Source organism: Seriola lalandi, unplaced genomic scaffold (assembly GCF_002814215.2).
Source record: "Seriola lalandi dorsalis isolate HSWRI2012SDOR001 ecotype SW California unplaced genomic scaffold, Sedor1 jcf7180002054840, whole genome shotgun sequence".
Lineage (NCBI taxonomy): Eukaryota > Metazoa > Chordata > Actinopteri > Carangiformes > Carangidae > Seriola > Seriola lalandi.
In genome coordinates, this window is record NW_019525393.1 from 71,259 (window position 1) to 85,642 (window position 14,384).

Genomic DNA, 14,384 nt, shown 5'->3' on the forward strand with positions numbered 1-14,384 from the left:
AGCAGCAATCCTTCACGAGTAGCTCTCAGAGGGGTGCGTTTCTTTTATTTATGGTGATAGTGCGATATCACAGTCACCAGGTGCCAGAAGACTATATAATTGAGTCAAATCTCAAATACAACACATTAATGTCCCGTCTTGACTGGTAGGTTATGTGACTGGCGCAATAAAAATATGTTCAAGGCTAAAGGTCATAACTAAAACAATTAATCGTTTAGTCGATTGGCAAAAGATTAATTTTGATAATCAAATAATGCTCTTAGTGCGTTTTAATCAAAACTATCAATATAAATTTGCCTTTTTCACCTTTCAAATGCAAGAATTTGATGTTTGACTTTAAAACACACAACCGCAAAGTGAATATCTGGGGTTTGGATTGGTGGTCAGACTATTGATCGAACATTTGAAGACATTTGCGCTTGAGAGAGACAGAATCTAGTGAGTGAGACAAAATTATTTTGCCAACCCACAAGTTTTACGTTTGAAATTGAATTAGACTGAATTGGAAAATGTGTTGGTCCATGATCGTGCTCAGGACAGGTTGGCTGGGGCTGGGCTGCACGAGTGTTTTAATCGAGCGCACCCGTGTTTTTCTCCTTCATAGCGGGCGGCCCGTCAAGTTAGTGTGAAGTTGTGAAAAGTTGTCAACCCGAGAAAAGAGCAGAGAAACTCCTCCCGTCTTCAAATTATGAGCAGTAAGTGAACTTTTTAAACTTAGCGGCGTGATGTGAACCAGACTTAAAGTTAACAGTTCGAAGTTAAATCAGAGTACAGTGTTTTAAGTGTGCTCACTGTTGTGAAAATGATGTTTTATTGTTTTCTAGCTAGCGTCTGAAGCAGTTTAAAAGTACCAACTACTTAACTGCTAATTGTCGGTATTTAGCTAACAACATTTAGCCAGTCAAGTAAAGCTGGCTAGCTGGTGAATATTAACGTAACTTCTGCTCCTAAATGACACTGCTGCTTACACAACAGTTTCACTTGGTCCAGTTTCCTTGAGCTAGCTAACTAGTATGTGTTAGTGCAGCTGAAACTCGTTAGCTAATACTTAGCACTTTTCCTTAACATTGTTTGTTGTGGTGAGTTTATGTTAGCTTAGCTAGCAGGCTAGCTGGCCCTCCGAGCACTTGTGGCATAGATTTCCTTGCATTTCTTTGCTGTATTTCTGCACATTAACTATAAAAAGGTTTTGTTGTTTTTTTGTGAGGTCTGCCGTGCGTAAACTGCGGGGGTTTACCCCCGTTGTTGGGTGTAGCGTTAATCAGGTTTTGTTGTCTGCTGGTTCAAAGTGACCAGCTACTTTTCTGAAGACTGATCTTACAAACTCTTCCTCCGCAGATCAGCAGCAGGGTGAAATGGCCGCTGTGGGGAGCGGTGGAGGCTTCAGTCAAAAGCGAAACACGAACTCTCAAGTAGGTTAACTGGACACATTCACTTGTTTTATTGCCAAATCAGATGGTGAACGTTCAACTACACTCCCCAGTCACACTTACTCTACCTGCTATGTATTTCCCATCTGATTGATTGTGTCTGTAACTCATCTGTGTCGGGACTTGTACGGGGTTGTTGATTTTTCTCTCCAGAGCACATGTCACTGGGGTGGGGAATGGGCAGGTAAATTTCGCCCACACGGGGTGTTCCCGTCAAACCCCGGCACTTCGTGTGCATTTCGCTCGGCCCATTTGGCTTGCCTTGGAGGGGGTGGCTAGAGGAGTGTGTCAGTTTATAGGGCAAAATAAAAGTGTGGGAGGGAGATGGGTGGGTTTGGGGGGAGGGGAAGTCGAGCCCGCCGCTGCTCCGGAAAAAATGCGGTCCCTCCCATACTCTCCCACCCGGCTTCCCCCCAGGACTTCACGCTGCAGCCCACTACATGTAAAGTGCTGCAAAGAGACCTGCATGACAAAACAGAACTCGGTTTAATATTTTGAATGGAGTTTCAGAGCGTTGCAGTGAAGCATGTTTAGATTTTACAAAGCAAGTCACACAATTTATTCTAAATCCAAATCCATCACATGATTTTCAATACAATTTTTTCAAAGTACATTTTTTTATTTTATATTCAAAATGTCTTTTAACTTATCTTCTCATAGTCTTATCAGGTTGACTCTTATACTATAACTTTGTCTTTGGTTTTTATTTTTTTATCACTTGTGTCATTATCAATTATAACAATATAACAATTATGTTCTATTTAGCTGTTTCTATTATTATTTCCTTGAGTATAAAAGTTTGAACTGTGTCAGTAAGTTTGAAATTGTTAAAAATATGAGTGGACTATTTGACAGCCATTTATACATTTTGTCCCAACCTGAAGCAATAACATGTATGATAGATTTTATTTTTACTTTATAAATTCTCTCTATTCTCTTTTCATTTATGGTATTTCTAGGACTCACAGCAGCCATCTCCTCTCGCCTTGTTGGCAGCCACTTGCAGTCGAATCGACACTCCAGGAGAGAATGATTCACCTACAGAACAACAAAACCAGCAACAGCTGGACCTAAACCAGGGTGTTTTCACCTCCAGTGCCAACGGCTGGCAGGTTATCCCTCTCAGCGTTCAAGCATCCTCAGGCACTAACACAGTCACCACCGACACTTTAGGGGTGATGACAGGAGGAGACCTAGGCAAGAGCAGACAGGTGCTGTCACCATCAGCAGCTGTTGTAAGCACTCAGGGACAGCAGCAGCAGCCACAGCAATATGTGGTAGCTCAGGCTCCATCAATGCAGGGTCAGCAGGTGCTTACCACCATATCAGGTATGGTGCCCAATATTCAGTACCAGGTTATTCCCCAGTTTCAGACAGTAGATGGCCAGCCACTGCAGTTCGCACATACTCAGCAGGAATCTGCTGTACCTGCTGCAGCAGGACCAGGGCAACAGTTTCAGATTGTGTCCTCTCCTAATGGCCAGCAGATCTTAACCGCAACCAACAGAGCTGGTGCAGCAGGAAACATCATAACAATGCCCAGTCTCCTTCAGGGAGCCATCCCCATACAAAATATAAGCTTAGGAAATGGCGTGTTACAAAACCAGCCACAGTTTCTGGCAAATATGCCTGTGTCACTAAATGGAAACATCACTTTGTTGCCTGTCAGTACTGGAACAAGTGGCACAGGGGGGGATGCAAATGGGGGAGGGGATACAGGGGGAAATCAGCTTATACAACAGCATTCGCAACAGCCAGTGTCTTCCAACAGTTACATGACAAGTGCATCCACTGTTACCACGCAGACCTCCTCTTCTTATGGAATGACCCAAACGCAGAACAGCAATGGAGCAGTGACAGGGACATTTCAGCAGAACACAGTATCTTCTCTGGGTGTCCCAATACAACCAGACAACAGAGATGGGCAGCAGCCACAGCAAATCCTTCTGCAGCCTCAGCATGTTATCCAAGGTGGAACACCCCTCCAGACCATCCAGGCTGGGACTGTCACGACCGCAGGCGGTCAGGTATTTGCGACTCCAACGCTCAGCCAGGAAGGGCTTCAAAATCTTCAAATTATGCCAAACACAGGCCCCATCCTCCTGCGTACTGTAGGCCCTAATGGCCAAGTGAGCTGGCAGACCATTCAGATCCAGAATCCGACAGGAGCACAGATCACATTGGCCCCAGTACAGCCTCTCCCCCAACTCAGTCAGGCTCAGGGAGCTGCTGCAGCTGGAGGAGTATCTGTCAACACAGTGCAGATCCCAGGCATCCAGACCATAAATCTGAACACGCTTGGAAGCGCCGGCCTACAGATGCACCAGCTGCAGGGTGTTCCCATTACCATCGCAACAGGTCAGTCAGTAGCCTGTTGTTGAGGAATAATTTCTACTCAGTGTTATTATGTATACATACTAATTTGCAAATGTGAATCTATATTGAAATATAGTATAATTAATATAGTATAGTTTGTGACTCAGGGAAACCCAGTTGCCCCATGTGCAAAAAAAACAGTTTTGTTTGTACTAAATGGTTATTGGACTTTTGTAGTCATTACTCTTCAGAAATGTTCTTTCCATTTTATTTTGGCCTGGACCTGAACCTTTAATTATGGCTAGTTTTTTGTTATTGTAGACAAGACAGTTAATTTCAGCTATTGTAGTACACAGTATTTGTAGAAGCAGTTAAATCACTGGCAGTTCGACTGAGTAAATATTTTAATTATTTTAAAGTCTTGAAAATTAGGTTTACTAGCTGTTTGTTTTCTCCCTAGTGTTTGCTTTGAAATGCAAACTATCTTGTATCTCTGGATTTGATCTCTTTTGCTCTTTGTGTGAAGTGCACAATACTGGTTTAACCAGTTCAGCTGGCCCGGAGGGTTTGTGTTCATGTTTAAATTTTTTCTCTTTTTATTTCTTTTCTTGGTAAAACTGCATCTCGTCAGATTATGGTCACATTACAGTGATGTATTTGTGAGTTGGCCACAGCTTCTTTGTCATAGTATGTGTAACTTGTCTTATAGGAAGCTCTATCATGACCAAACCCTCCTTGAATTAAGTTACTGGCAGTCCCTCCCATCCTATTCATATGCTTGTTAGTCTATTTTTTTATCAAATACTAACATTTGTGATGAGTAATTGGGCTTGTCACGGTTATGAAATAATGTGCTTCTGCTACATATGCAGAAGGCTTTATTTAGGCTTCAGCAGAACTGAACGTGTCAATACTGACGTTACACTAACATTTATTTTATCATAGTATTTAAAACCGTGAGAGCTCAGGTCAACTGGTATTTAACTGTACATTCAAGTGTTGCTTAGAGTACATATTACCTGTACTTTCACTGCTCCCTGGATTTAGTATTGTTGTCTGATTCTGAAGCATCTCACTGGAAATGACTTAAAGCAGATCTTATCAGAAATTACCTAGATCTTTTATTTGCAGGCAGCAGGTAACACACAGTTGTGGCAGGGAAGGGGGTCCAAAAATCTCAGACTTTAAGACCCACTGTAGATGTAACTGGTTTAGCCTTTTGGAGCCTCTGCTGTTAATAAAAGCACAAATTTCAGGTCATTTAAGCGTCTGAATGTTTGACATTTTAATAGGTTCTAAAATACTGGCAAGCTGTAATCTCCTGTGTATCTTCCTACAGAAAAGATTGCTGAAAAATTAGATGAATATAATAGTTGGAGCGTGTTCATGAACTTAATAAATGAAATGTCTATAAACCAAATCGATCTCGTACCATTGTATTAATAATCTTGTACTTCAATTTTTCTTGTTCCGTCACTGCAGGAGAGCAGGGGTTACAGACGGGTGGAGAAAGTTTGGATGATAGCACAGCCATGGATGATGAGGATATAAGCCCACCACCTCAAGGACGACGTAACCGGAGGGAAGCCTGTACCTGCCCGTTCTGCAAGGATGGAGAAGGACGGTATGTCACTGAACCATATTATTTTTCACAATGTAACTTCTTTTATCATGTCATTCTGATATTCTTAACTCATTGTCTTTAAAGAGCTTTGTGATTAATGTTAATACATGAAGGAAAAGAACGGTTTATTAGAACTGCTGTCCAGAGCTACAAAAATAAAAGCAGAGTTTATATTGACCTTAGTTTTTCTTTAGAGAATCTCAATGAGGAATGTGTTATTTTCCTTTTGACATAATTACCAGAACAACACAACATTTAAATTTTTCCTGATTGTACACAGTCTCCTCACAGAGAAGCCTCTGAATATCTCGCACAAGATCATTGTCACTCTAACTCCTATGTATGGTTTTTACATCAAACAGTGACCCAACTAAAAAGAAGCAGCACATTTGTCACATCACTGGCTGTGGTAAGATCTACGGCAAGACATCTCACCTGAGGGCCCATCTACGCTGGCACACAGGAGAGCGACCATTCGTATGTGGCTGGGCATTCTGTGGCAAACGATTCACCCGTTCAGATGAGCTTCAGCGCCATAAGCGGACACACACAGGTACACATGAGGACTTTGAGGACAAAGTTCAAGATGTATTTTTAAAAACTGATTTTTAAGGTTCTGGTGTTGTGCATGTTGGCTCATGTTCGCACTGTCATTGCTAACTGGGGGAGTTGAATAGAACAGAGCCATCATTCATGTTATTAGTAACAACTGGGATTTAAGAGTGAAGGATAAGCCTGTGTGCCCAAGTCAACCTGTGACAGCCATATTTCATCATGAGGGAATCTTTTTTTCTTTTTTTTTTTTACCATGATTAATAATCTTGAATCTTAATGTCTTAAATATTATTCTTTATTTCAGTACAGTGCATTAATTCTTCATAAATGGACACTTTTAACAGTGCAGCCAGTCATAGTCTGAATGAGTGCCAGCAGCAGCTGTTTTACTGACATTTTTATTACTCCCCCCTTTTCAGGTGAGAAAAAATTTGTTTGCCCAGAGTGTCCCAAACGCTTCATGCGCAGCGATCACCTCTCAAAGCACATCAAGACCCATTTGAACAAGAAAGCAGCAGCCGCCACCACCAGCAGTACCACCACAGTCTCGACCGACGCCACCTCCCCTGCGGCGGGAACAGAAGCCGGCGCTGGGGCAGTGTCGGCCAATGACCAGCACACCATTGTCACCATGGAAACCTTATCTGCAGAGAGTATAGCTCGATTAGCCAGCAGTGGGATCAACATGATGCAGGTGGACCTTCACCAGATGAACGGCAACAGCTATTAAGGACGGTGGAGGAGCAGGAAGATGGCCTTGATGGATGTTGCATTCGGACATTTGGGGTTAAAAAGGGCACATCTGACTGCAGAAGCAGAACCTCTCAAACACTTAAGACTGGAGAGGTGGCCACAGATGCAACAAAACAGATGCTATTAAATTTGAAAACTGAGGCAGGAATATGATTTCTATTTTGTATTAAGAGATACCTGTGGCATTTAAGGGTCAGAGGGTGGATGAGTTGGATTAAAATGTTAGATTAGAGAAGTCATCATGAAATCTTATTTCCCCTGAATGGAAATCAAACTACACTAACATTTGTCCCACACAAAGACCCAATCTTACTTGATGGGACTGCAATAAAACACAGACCAGCACAGTTGATGTTGAATTGGTAGCTAGTAATATTCTCTCTACCAGTAAAGAGATGACACTACTAAATCCGACTCTCACACTTGTGTCCAAGGCTGTGAGCTTCGCTACTTGTCCCTCTTCACCTCAGGTGTTTACTGCCCTCTCAAACTGGGCTGCTGTGTCACACCCCTCAGGCTGATTGGCCCACATCAGCCCTTAATGCTCAGTTCCCCCCTAAAACTGAAAATGTAACGATCTGGAGCAGCAAATATACGTTTCTCAGATTTCTGTTTTGGGAGAACTAGATGTGTTCACAAACTAGCAATCTCAGTATCGTAGGAATAATATGCAGCGTGTTTTAGGGTGGACCGTTTAGAAGAGGGCTGAAATACATGAGGTCACGACCAGGTCAGAGCCAGAAGCACTAATCAATGTGAGGATGTAGGTGTCGGAGCACTGAAATCCTGAGAATAACTCTTTAACCTCTTATGTAGGTACACACATTCAAGCCATCATGCTTTGATATGTTTATCATAGCAAAAACCTTTTTGATTTTTTTTTTTTTATGTATATATATATATTTTTGGTAATGTAAAGGCTACAGATATACTTAGCATAGGCAGGATCATCTTACATGATTGCAAGAGAATGCCTTTCAGTTGTATGAACCTCTCATGCACAATCAATCTTAATCTTATGTTATTACTTTTATATATATATGTAGATGAAATGTGTAAACTTAAGAGCCTCTCTGTCATAGAATGTTTTCTATACAGTCCAGATCTTCCCAGTACTACTTCCTCTGTGGTATGCTTATCTTCTGAGACTTTGCCTTGCAGTCATGTTGGTTTCTATTTTCTTTCTGCGGAAAACTATTTGTTTAGTCATATCTGGTCAGAGTGAATTATTTTGTAATGTCCTGACAGCATAAACTTGTAAGCTCAAAACCAAAGGTTCATACTCATTTTATAAGAAAAACTAGGAAATCCTTCTTTGGTCCATGGACTTTCTAATAATTTTTACTCTTGATATGCATATGTTAAAGTTCTAACTGGAAAAGATCCAGCTTGAGGCAAACCTCGGACACACATCCCTTTGTTGTTTAAATAAATAAGTTGCAAAAGGTGACTTAGTGGTTACATCAGTTTTTCTGAACAGCTCTTTCTCACTATTATTTTCTTTGCTTCAGTATTCTGCTTAATTTTACATAATTCATTTGTAACATGTGTAAAGTGTTTAAAAACTTTCCTTTGAAACTCTCTTTAGAGTAAGTTCAAACAACAAGTGCTCTTACTTTTCTTTTTACCCCGTTTTAAATAAGGGATTTTATATTGTGTGTAAACAACTACTGCAAATGCCAACAGCTGGATTAAAATTATGAATATACTTTGTCTCATTTCTTTACAAACTTGTGCCTCAATCTGACAGAACAATTAGATGACCAAAAAAAAAAAAAACTTTATTGATTTAAAATCACAGGTTGTATATGTTTGACAATAACTGAAAACAGAAACTTTAACACAGAGAACATAACAGTTTGAACAATTGCTCCCCCCAGTGTTGAAATCACATCTCCACATCATCATCATCCTCACTCTTCAGTTTGTTCCGGAGGCTGTAAGAGAGAAATAATACATTTTAGGAATTTTGTCTGTTTCTAACACACTTGAGTTAAGCTGAATAATAACTAGGCTTTTGATACAGCTTAATAAGTCAAATTCCTGGTCTGAATGACCCAACCTAGACAACTTCGCTGGAGTGTCTCCTTATGCACTTGCATATCATTTTCTGATGTAAGAAAAAAGGATTACTTAAATTCTGTGTCCCTGTAAGTAGTCAGCAATTTATGAACACCTTAATTTATCAAATATGGTCTTATGGGGCAGTACTCCACCTGCTGAGGTAGGAGTGGACATCAGAGAAGCCATGGTATTGGGCCAAGGGGAACAGGATGCCAGTTGGGCAGCGGCCGTCACGCTGGCGGCAGAAGCTGCAGTTGCAGATGCCTCGACAGGGAGGGCACTTCCACTCCTGAAAAAAAAACAAAACACGATCAAATGATTAAACCAAATTAAATCTACGACCTTTTCAGTACAGAGGAAAATGTAGTTCACTACCTTTTTCACAATCATACCGGTCCAAGAATGACTGAAAACAAACAATGATGCCCCCAAAATCTCTCTACATAGCCTTTTTTAATGTGTCAATCTCAGCACTAACATACAGGTGTAGAGTGTGTGTTGGTGTATTAGCAGATTGACCGGATCGAGCAGTGCCTTCCTGACGTCCTCTCCGTATCTGTTCCTCAGGCACGGCCCACAGAACTGACCCTGAATCCCACGACATTCCTCACTACGGCAGCAAGTCTTGGTGTCAACAGTCTTCTGACGGCACTGATGACATGTGGAGCCCTGAAAATACACAAAGAACCATCAACAACGAAGGTGGTGCACAGGTACACTGACGGTTTTATTACATTTTAGAACACTTGTCAACCTTTTTCCTAAAGCTGCCACTGGGGTTTTGTTAGTGGTCCCTGGGATAATTGATCTGGCAAGAAACTAACCAGATACTGGCATAAATCTCTCAGTATACTGTGCAATTCCCTTATATCTCACTGGCCGCAGGTAGAGTCTGGCTGTGAACTCACTGTGACACTGTTGTAGACTTTATCAGTCATGTTGTCTGCGACGAGCTGGAGCTCATCCTCTGTGATGTCATCAACAGGACGGATAAAATGAGGTTTGCACTGTTTAGGCCGTGGGGTGCCACGGCGCTGCGGCGCTCGGCGTACCTGGAACACACAGGATCTGTTTAGCTTGAAGTTTCACACAGGAATTGACAAAATATAATCAGCTAAATACAGACCTACACAAGACTAACATGTGGTTATTTCTCATTATACATTAGATAAAACAAATACAAAATGGATGAGAAAAATAGGTGTCGAATTCTTATTGTAGTTTCATAAAGAAACATGTTTACATTTCTAAGAAGAAAAGTTAAATGCATATTTTGTTGAGCAAACACGTAAGATATGAATAAACAAAGAACTGTAGATGCTCCCAGTACTTTTCTTAATATTTCCACCTTGTCCATGACAAATGACAGAACTGACCTCCAGCATCTCCTCCAAGCTGATCTCAAGTTCTTCTTCCTTGGGGGCTGAAGGATCCTCACATCCCCCCATCGAGCGGGTCTGTCTGCGGGACACCCGCTCTGGGTTCCTCCTGGACTCTCCTCCAGCTGCACCAGAGCGTGGTGGACGCTGTAGGTGAGGTTGAATAAAATCACTAGAGTGCATTGGTCTGCAAAGAAATACTGATATTGAGGGCTTTACTGACCGACTCATGAAGAGAAAGAAAAAAGATTTTGGCCACTAGCTGAGTATGTCGAATCACCTTTTGTTTAGTGGAGACTTTCATCAAAATGTGGGGTGGGATGTTAAACATTTATGTTCACTTCTCATCATTTTAAATATTACCAGTTGCCTGTTTTTCCATCACCATTTACTCACAGAGCTTTTCTCCTTTGTCTTCTGTTTGCCTGCTTGTTTCTTCAGAAACCCTGCACCTCCTGGCATTTTCTGCAGGTCTGCCATCAGCTGAGCCAGCTGTCAGAAAACAGTGAAGATAAAAAGCATTAGAGACATGGCAGATGACAAACATCTTGACTCACTGTGGAAGGGCAAATTTAACAGCACTTGAACTTGACTAAAAGTAGTTTTTGCATGACGCCAATATCACAAGTCCCTGAACTTTATTCTAGGGCGCTTGTTGGGCATTCCAGTTTACAAATACAACTATACTGTAAGTGCTTCTGTGTTGCTGGTTTACCATTGCTTTGTTGGCCTTGATGTTCTGCTCTCTCTTAGACAAGAAAGAATCTGACACATCTTCTGTTGAATCAGATCCCCGCTCTTCAGAAGGAGATGGCCGAGCCACGGCTGCCTCCACATCTTCAAATCTAACACGTCTCTGACTGGTCTTTCCTGACTTCTTCGCCCCTCTCTTTTCTGTCCTCTTTCCTTCCTCTTCTGCCTCCTCATCAGTGGACTGCTTGGTGGAGGCAGTGGAGCGGAGTGCCACCCTCAGCCGGAAGGGCCGGGGGCCAGCAGAGGACTTAGATGTGGCTTTCTGCTTCTCAGTGGAAAGGTCACTCTGGGCTTCATCTTCAAAATTTGAATTCTGCTGGATATAAACAGAGGTGATTTCTCATTTGGCAAGTGACACAACTCTTAATGTTAAACGATAGTATTATTTTTCACAGTAGAATTGATCTGTTTCTGTCAAAACGCCTTGTTATAGCAGAAAATAAAAACAGTCTCTCAGCTATATTGAAGTGACACTGAATGAGCTACACATGACAAATCATTACAGTGAATGTATTCTTGATTCGACAGCGATAAATCATGACATAACCGAACTAAATGTCCAGCACAGTTGAATCTAAGGCCTCATTGAATCCCTTCAGTATCTTATGCTGTGTCTGGGGATGTGAAGGCCTTAACTGAAGCCAAACAAACGCACCTTATCGCTGAGTTCACTGTCAGAAAAGCCGTAAAATGTTCTCTCACTTTCAGAGTCCTCCGCAAAAACATCAGCTAAAACCCCTGCCTGAAGAAAAACATATCAACAAAATTAGATTTAACACATTATAATGATTAACGAACAAGTACGACGTTACTTTACCATTATATTCGTGACTAACGTGGACTGTTGACAAATGCTAGCTTCTGAGTTTTGGTTAGGCCCGCCCGCCCTGTCCAATTAATCTGATTGAAAATTGGATGCGCTTGATTTGAATCTTGGGGCAGCGCACAGAGCACCGACTAGCCTGGGTAACATCTTTATTTATTTATTTATTTATTTTTTAAGCAAAAACTCCTCACTCCAGGAGTGAACTGAAAAGCTGAAGCCTTTGAAAACAGATAATCAACACCAGTTGTCTTTAAATTTTATGAAATTCTCGGGTTAAACTCGTGAATTAAACAGTAGATGGAGATTTTTTTTTTTTTAAATGCTTTCTCTTCCAAAACGTACTCGATTGGAGTCTCAACAAAAGTGAGTTCACTTAGTTTGTTTATTGAGGCCCATTTCCACCAGAAAGGAAAGTGAAAGCAAAGTTAGGATAAACTTACTCATGGTAAATTAAGTAAGAATTATGGAACTCTAAGATAAATGTATAACAATAAATAATGTAAACTAGAAGGGCAATCACATCACCCCAATATCAAACAAATAAATAACAGTCTTCAGAGAAAAATTCAAATTCATAGTACTAAATGATACAGATTTGGCCGAAAATTTAATAGGTTCTTCCCAGGCCCATGCATGTCCCATTACTTCCACCAAGTTCAGTACAAATCAGTACAGTTGGCTACTTATTGGGCGAAAACATAACCTCCTTGGTGGTCTTGAGGTAATTAGAAAAAATTTAATTTTGGCCCTCGGGTTAAAACGCAGGAGGTCAAAATTCAGACTTTTAAGATAAAATTATGATTATGTTTATTATATTATTAAAACTTGAGTTCAGCTGAGCCTGGTGGAAATGTTATGCAGGTATTTGATCATAACCCATCATTATCATTTGGATTCATCCTCTGGGGATCATGAAAAATTTCATGGCAATCCATCTCTAGAACCAAGCTGCTAGTGTGTGTGGCTAAAAAGTTTACTATTGAGGCTCATATTACAATCTAAAAGTAATAATTTTCACCAAATATATCATAATTTTTACATAGTGTCTCATACATTTGACTGCAGTTATTGCAATTTTGTTTTAAAGCCATGACTTTGATTTAATATCTCATGACTGTGACTCAGTTTGGAGTGTTTTTAGTATTGTCATTCCTAACATTTAATCAGTTCTTATCTTGGTGCAAATCCTTAAAATCCAAATTCCATATGTGGTTGAGGGACTATAATAAAGAGAGGGGGGGGGGAATCAAGAATCATGGATGCTGTTACTGAATTATAATGCTTCCTTCTGTGGCCCCATTGAATTTTCCTGAAAGGAGCTCTAAGTTAACCTGTGGCCATAAAGAAGTGAGACAGCTGCAACACCCCCACTTGACTGCAGATGATATTCCTAGACAGTGGGCAATAAATGTTCAGTATTCCCACAGACTGTTGGCCGACAGCACGTGTAGCACATGCAGGTGTGTGGCAGTGGGAGTGATGCTGTGAAACGTGGGAAACTCCTCTCACATTCCCAGAACACTCCCTGCTCGACCCCTCTGGTCTCAGAGGGACCATGATCATGGGACGGTGGCGGGTGATTTTGGCTGTTGGTGAGTACACTCGTTAATCTAAAGAAATATTAATAAGCTTCTCTGGAGCTCTTAAGCTGTATGTGCACATTTCCTTCTGCTTTTTGATGTCTTAAAAGATTATTGACTTCTAATTTACAGTTTTAGCGCCAGCTTAGACGTGTGTCTGTTGTGACTCCTAAACTTTACAGTCACCCTCATCACCTCACAAAACTATATGAGATGATGAAAATTTTGAATTAAAAAAAATGAACTATTTAATATTTATATATTTGTATATTTAATATTTATTGGCGGATCATATCACCTGCATCAACAAGCCCATGAGTACAACAGATTAACAGTGTAAAAGCAGTAAACGAGTGCGTGTAGGTTGTGTCTATTGAGGCTCCTGATAAGATGCACATCTGGGTCTCTTCTTGACTTACCCACATAAAAACCACCCAAGAAGAAGTCATAATATTAAAGGGATACTACAGGCAAACTTTCGACTGAGCTTAAGTGGTTACACTTTGATAGATATGTGCGCTCTGTGTATTGAGTAAGTCTACTTGTTTCAGCTCAATACAATGAAGTTGATTGCCTGTGTAAATAAATTCAAAAATTGTAATAATGTTATAAGTGATATTGTCGCCAATAAATCCTCTCATCATAAAAGAAGGTTAGTCCTTCACACCCTAAGACTTCAGGATAAAACTGCAACTTGTAGCTATTATTTTAAAGAAGCATTTAGAAAATATTGCTCACCAGAAAGACAAACTGTGAGTGCAACGGTAGACAATCAGAGTCTTTCCTCCTCTTCCGCAGAATGCATCTTTATCTGTATGTCCAACCAGTTTTTACTTCAGAAGAGATGGTGTGTATTCCAAGTGAACAGAACGACAAATACACAACAGAACAACAAATACACGACTGTTGGAAATGTGAGTGGCTCGGTGCAGGTCTGTGAGAACACCCACTGCTGTGTGGGATATTTTCTGATCATCAACGGCCGGCCAGAGGTCGACGTCCTTGGTGAGAGACCTTAAATCTGATTAGGTGCTTATGAATTGGACTTGACTACATGCTGGATTGTTGTTGGGCCATTATAAAGACTCATAAACATTTTTTATG

At 40.9% G+C, this 14,384-nt stretch overlaps 2 protein-coding genes across 2 annotated transcripts; one reads left to right on the top strand and one right to left on the bottom strand.

Moving 5' to 3' along the window:
* Nucleotides 1-591: 591 nt before the first annotated feature.
* Nucleotides 592-8,386, top strand: sp1 (sp1 transcription factor). Its single transcript, XM_023426827.2, has 6 exons — nucleotides 592-695; nucleotides 1,339-1,412; nucleotides 2,390-3,788; nucleotides 5,229-5,370; nucleotides 5,733-5,923; nucleotides 6,345-8,386. The coding sequence occupies exons 1-6, from the start codon at nucleotides 689-691 to the stop codon at nucleotides 6,653-6,655; spliced, it is 2,124 nt and encodes a 707-aa protein (XP_023282595.1). The 5' UTR covers nucleotides 592-688; the 3' UTR covers nucleotides 6,656-8,386.
* Nucleotides 8,387-8,566: 180 nt separating this feature from the next.
* LOC111670203 (cell division cycle-associated protein 7-like) lies at nucleotides 8,567-11,753 on the bottom strand. The gene is made up of 9 exons (XM_023426829.2): nucleotides 11,692-11,753; nucleotides 11,530-11,616; nucleotides 10,837-11,187; nucleotides 10,518-10,613; nucleotides 10,119-10,268; nucleotides 9,651-9,794; nucleotides 9,262-9,411; nucleotides 8,895-9,031; nucleotides 8,567-8,615 (listed from the first exon to the last, which is right to left on the bottom strand). The coding sequence occupies exons 1-9, from the start codon at nucleotides 11,692-11,694 to the stop codon at nucleotides 8,567-8,569; spliced, it is 1,167 nt and encodes a 388-aa protein (XP_023282597.1). The 5' UTR covers nucleotides 11,695-11,753.
* Between the last annotated feature and the right edge of the window lie 2,631 nt (nucleotides 11,754-14,384).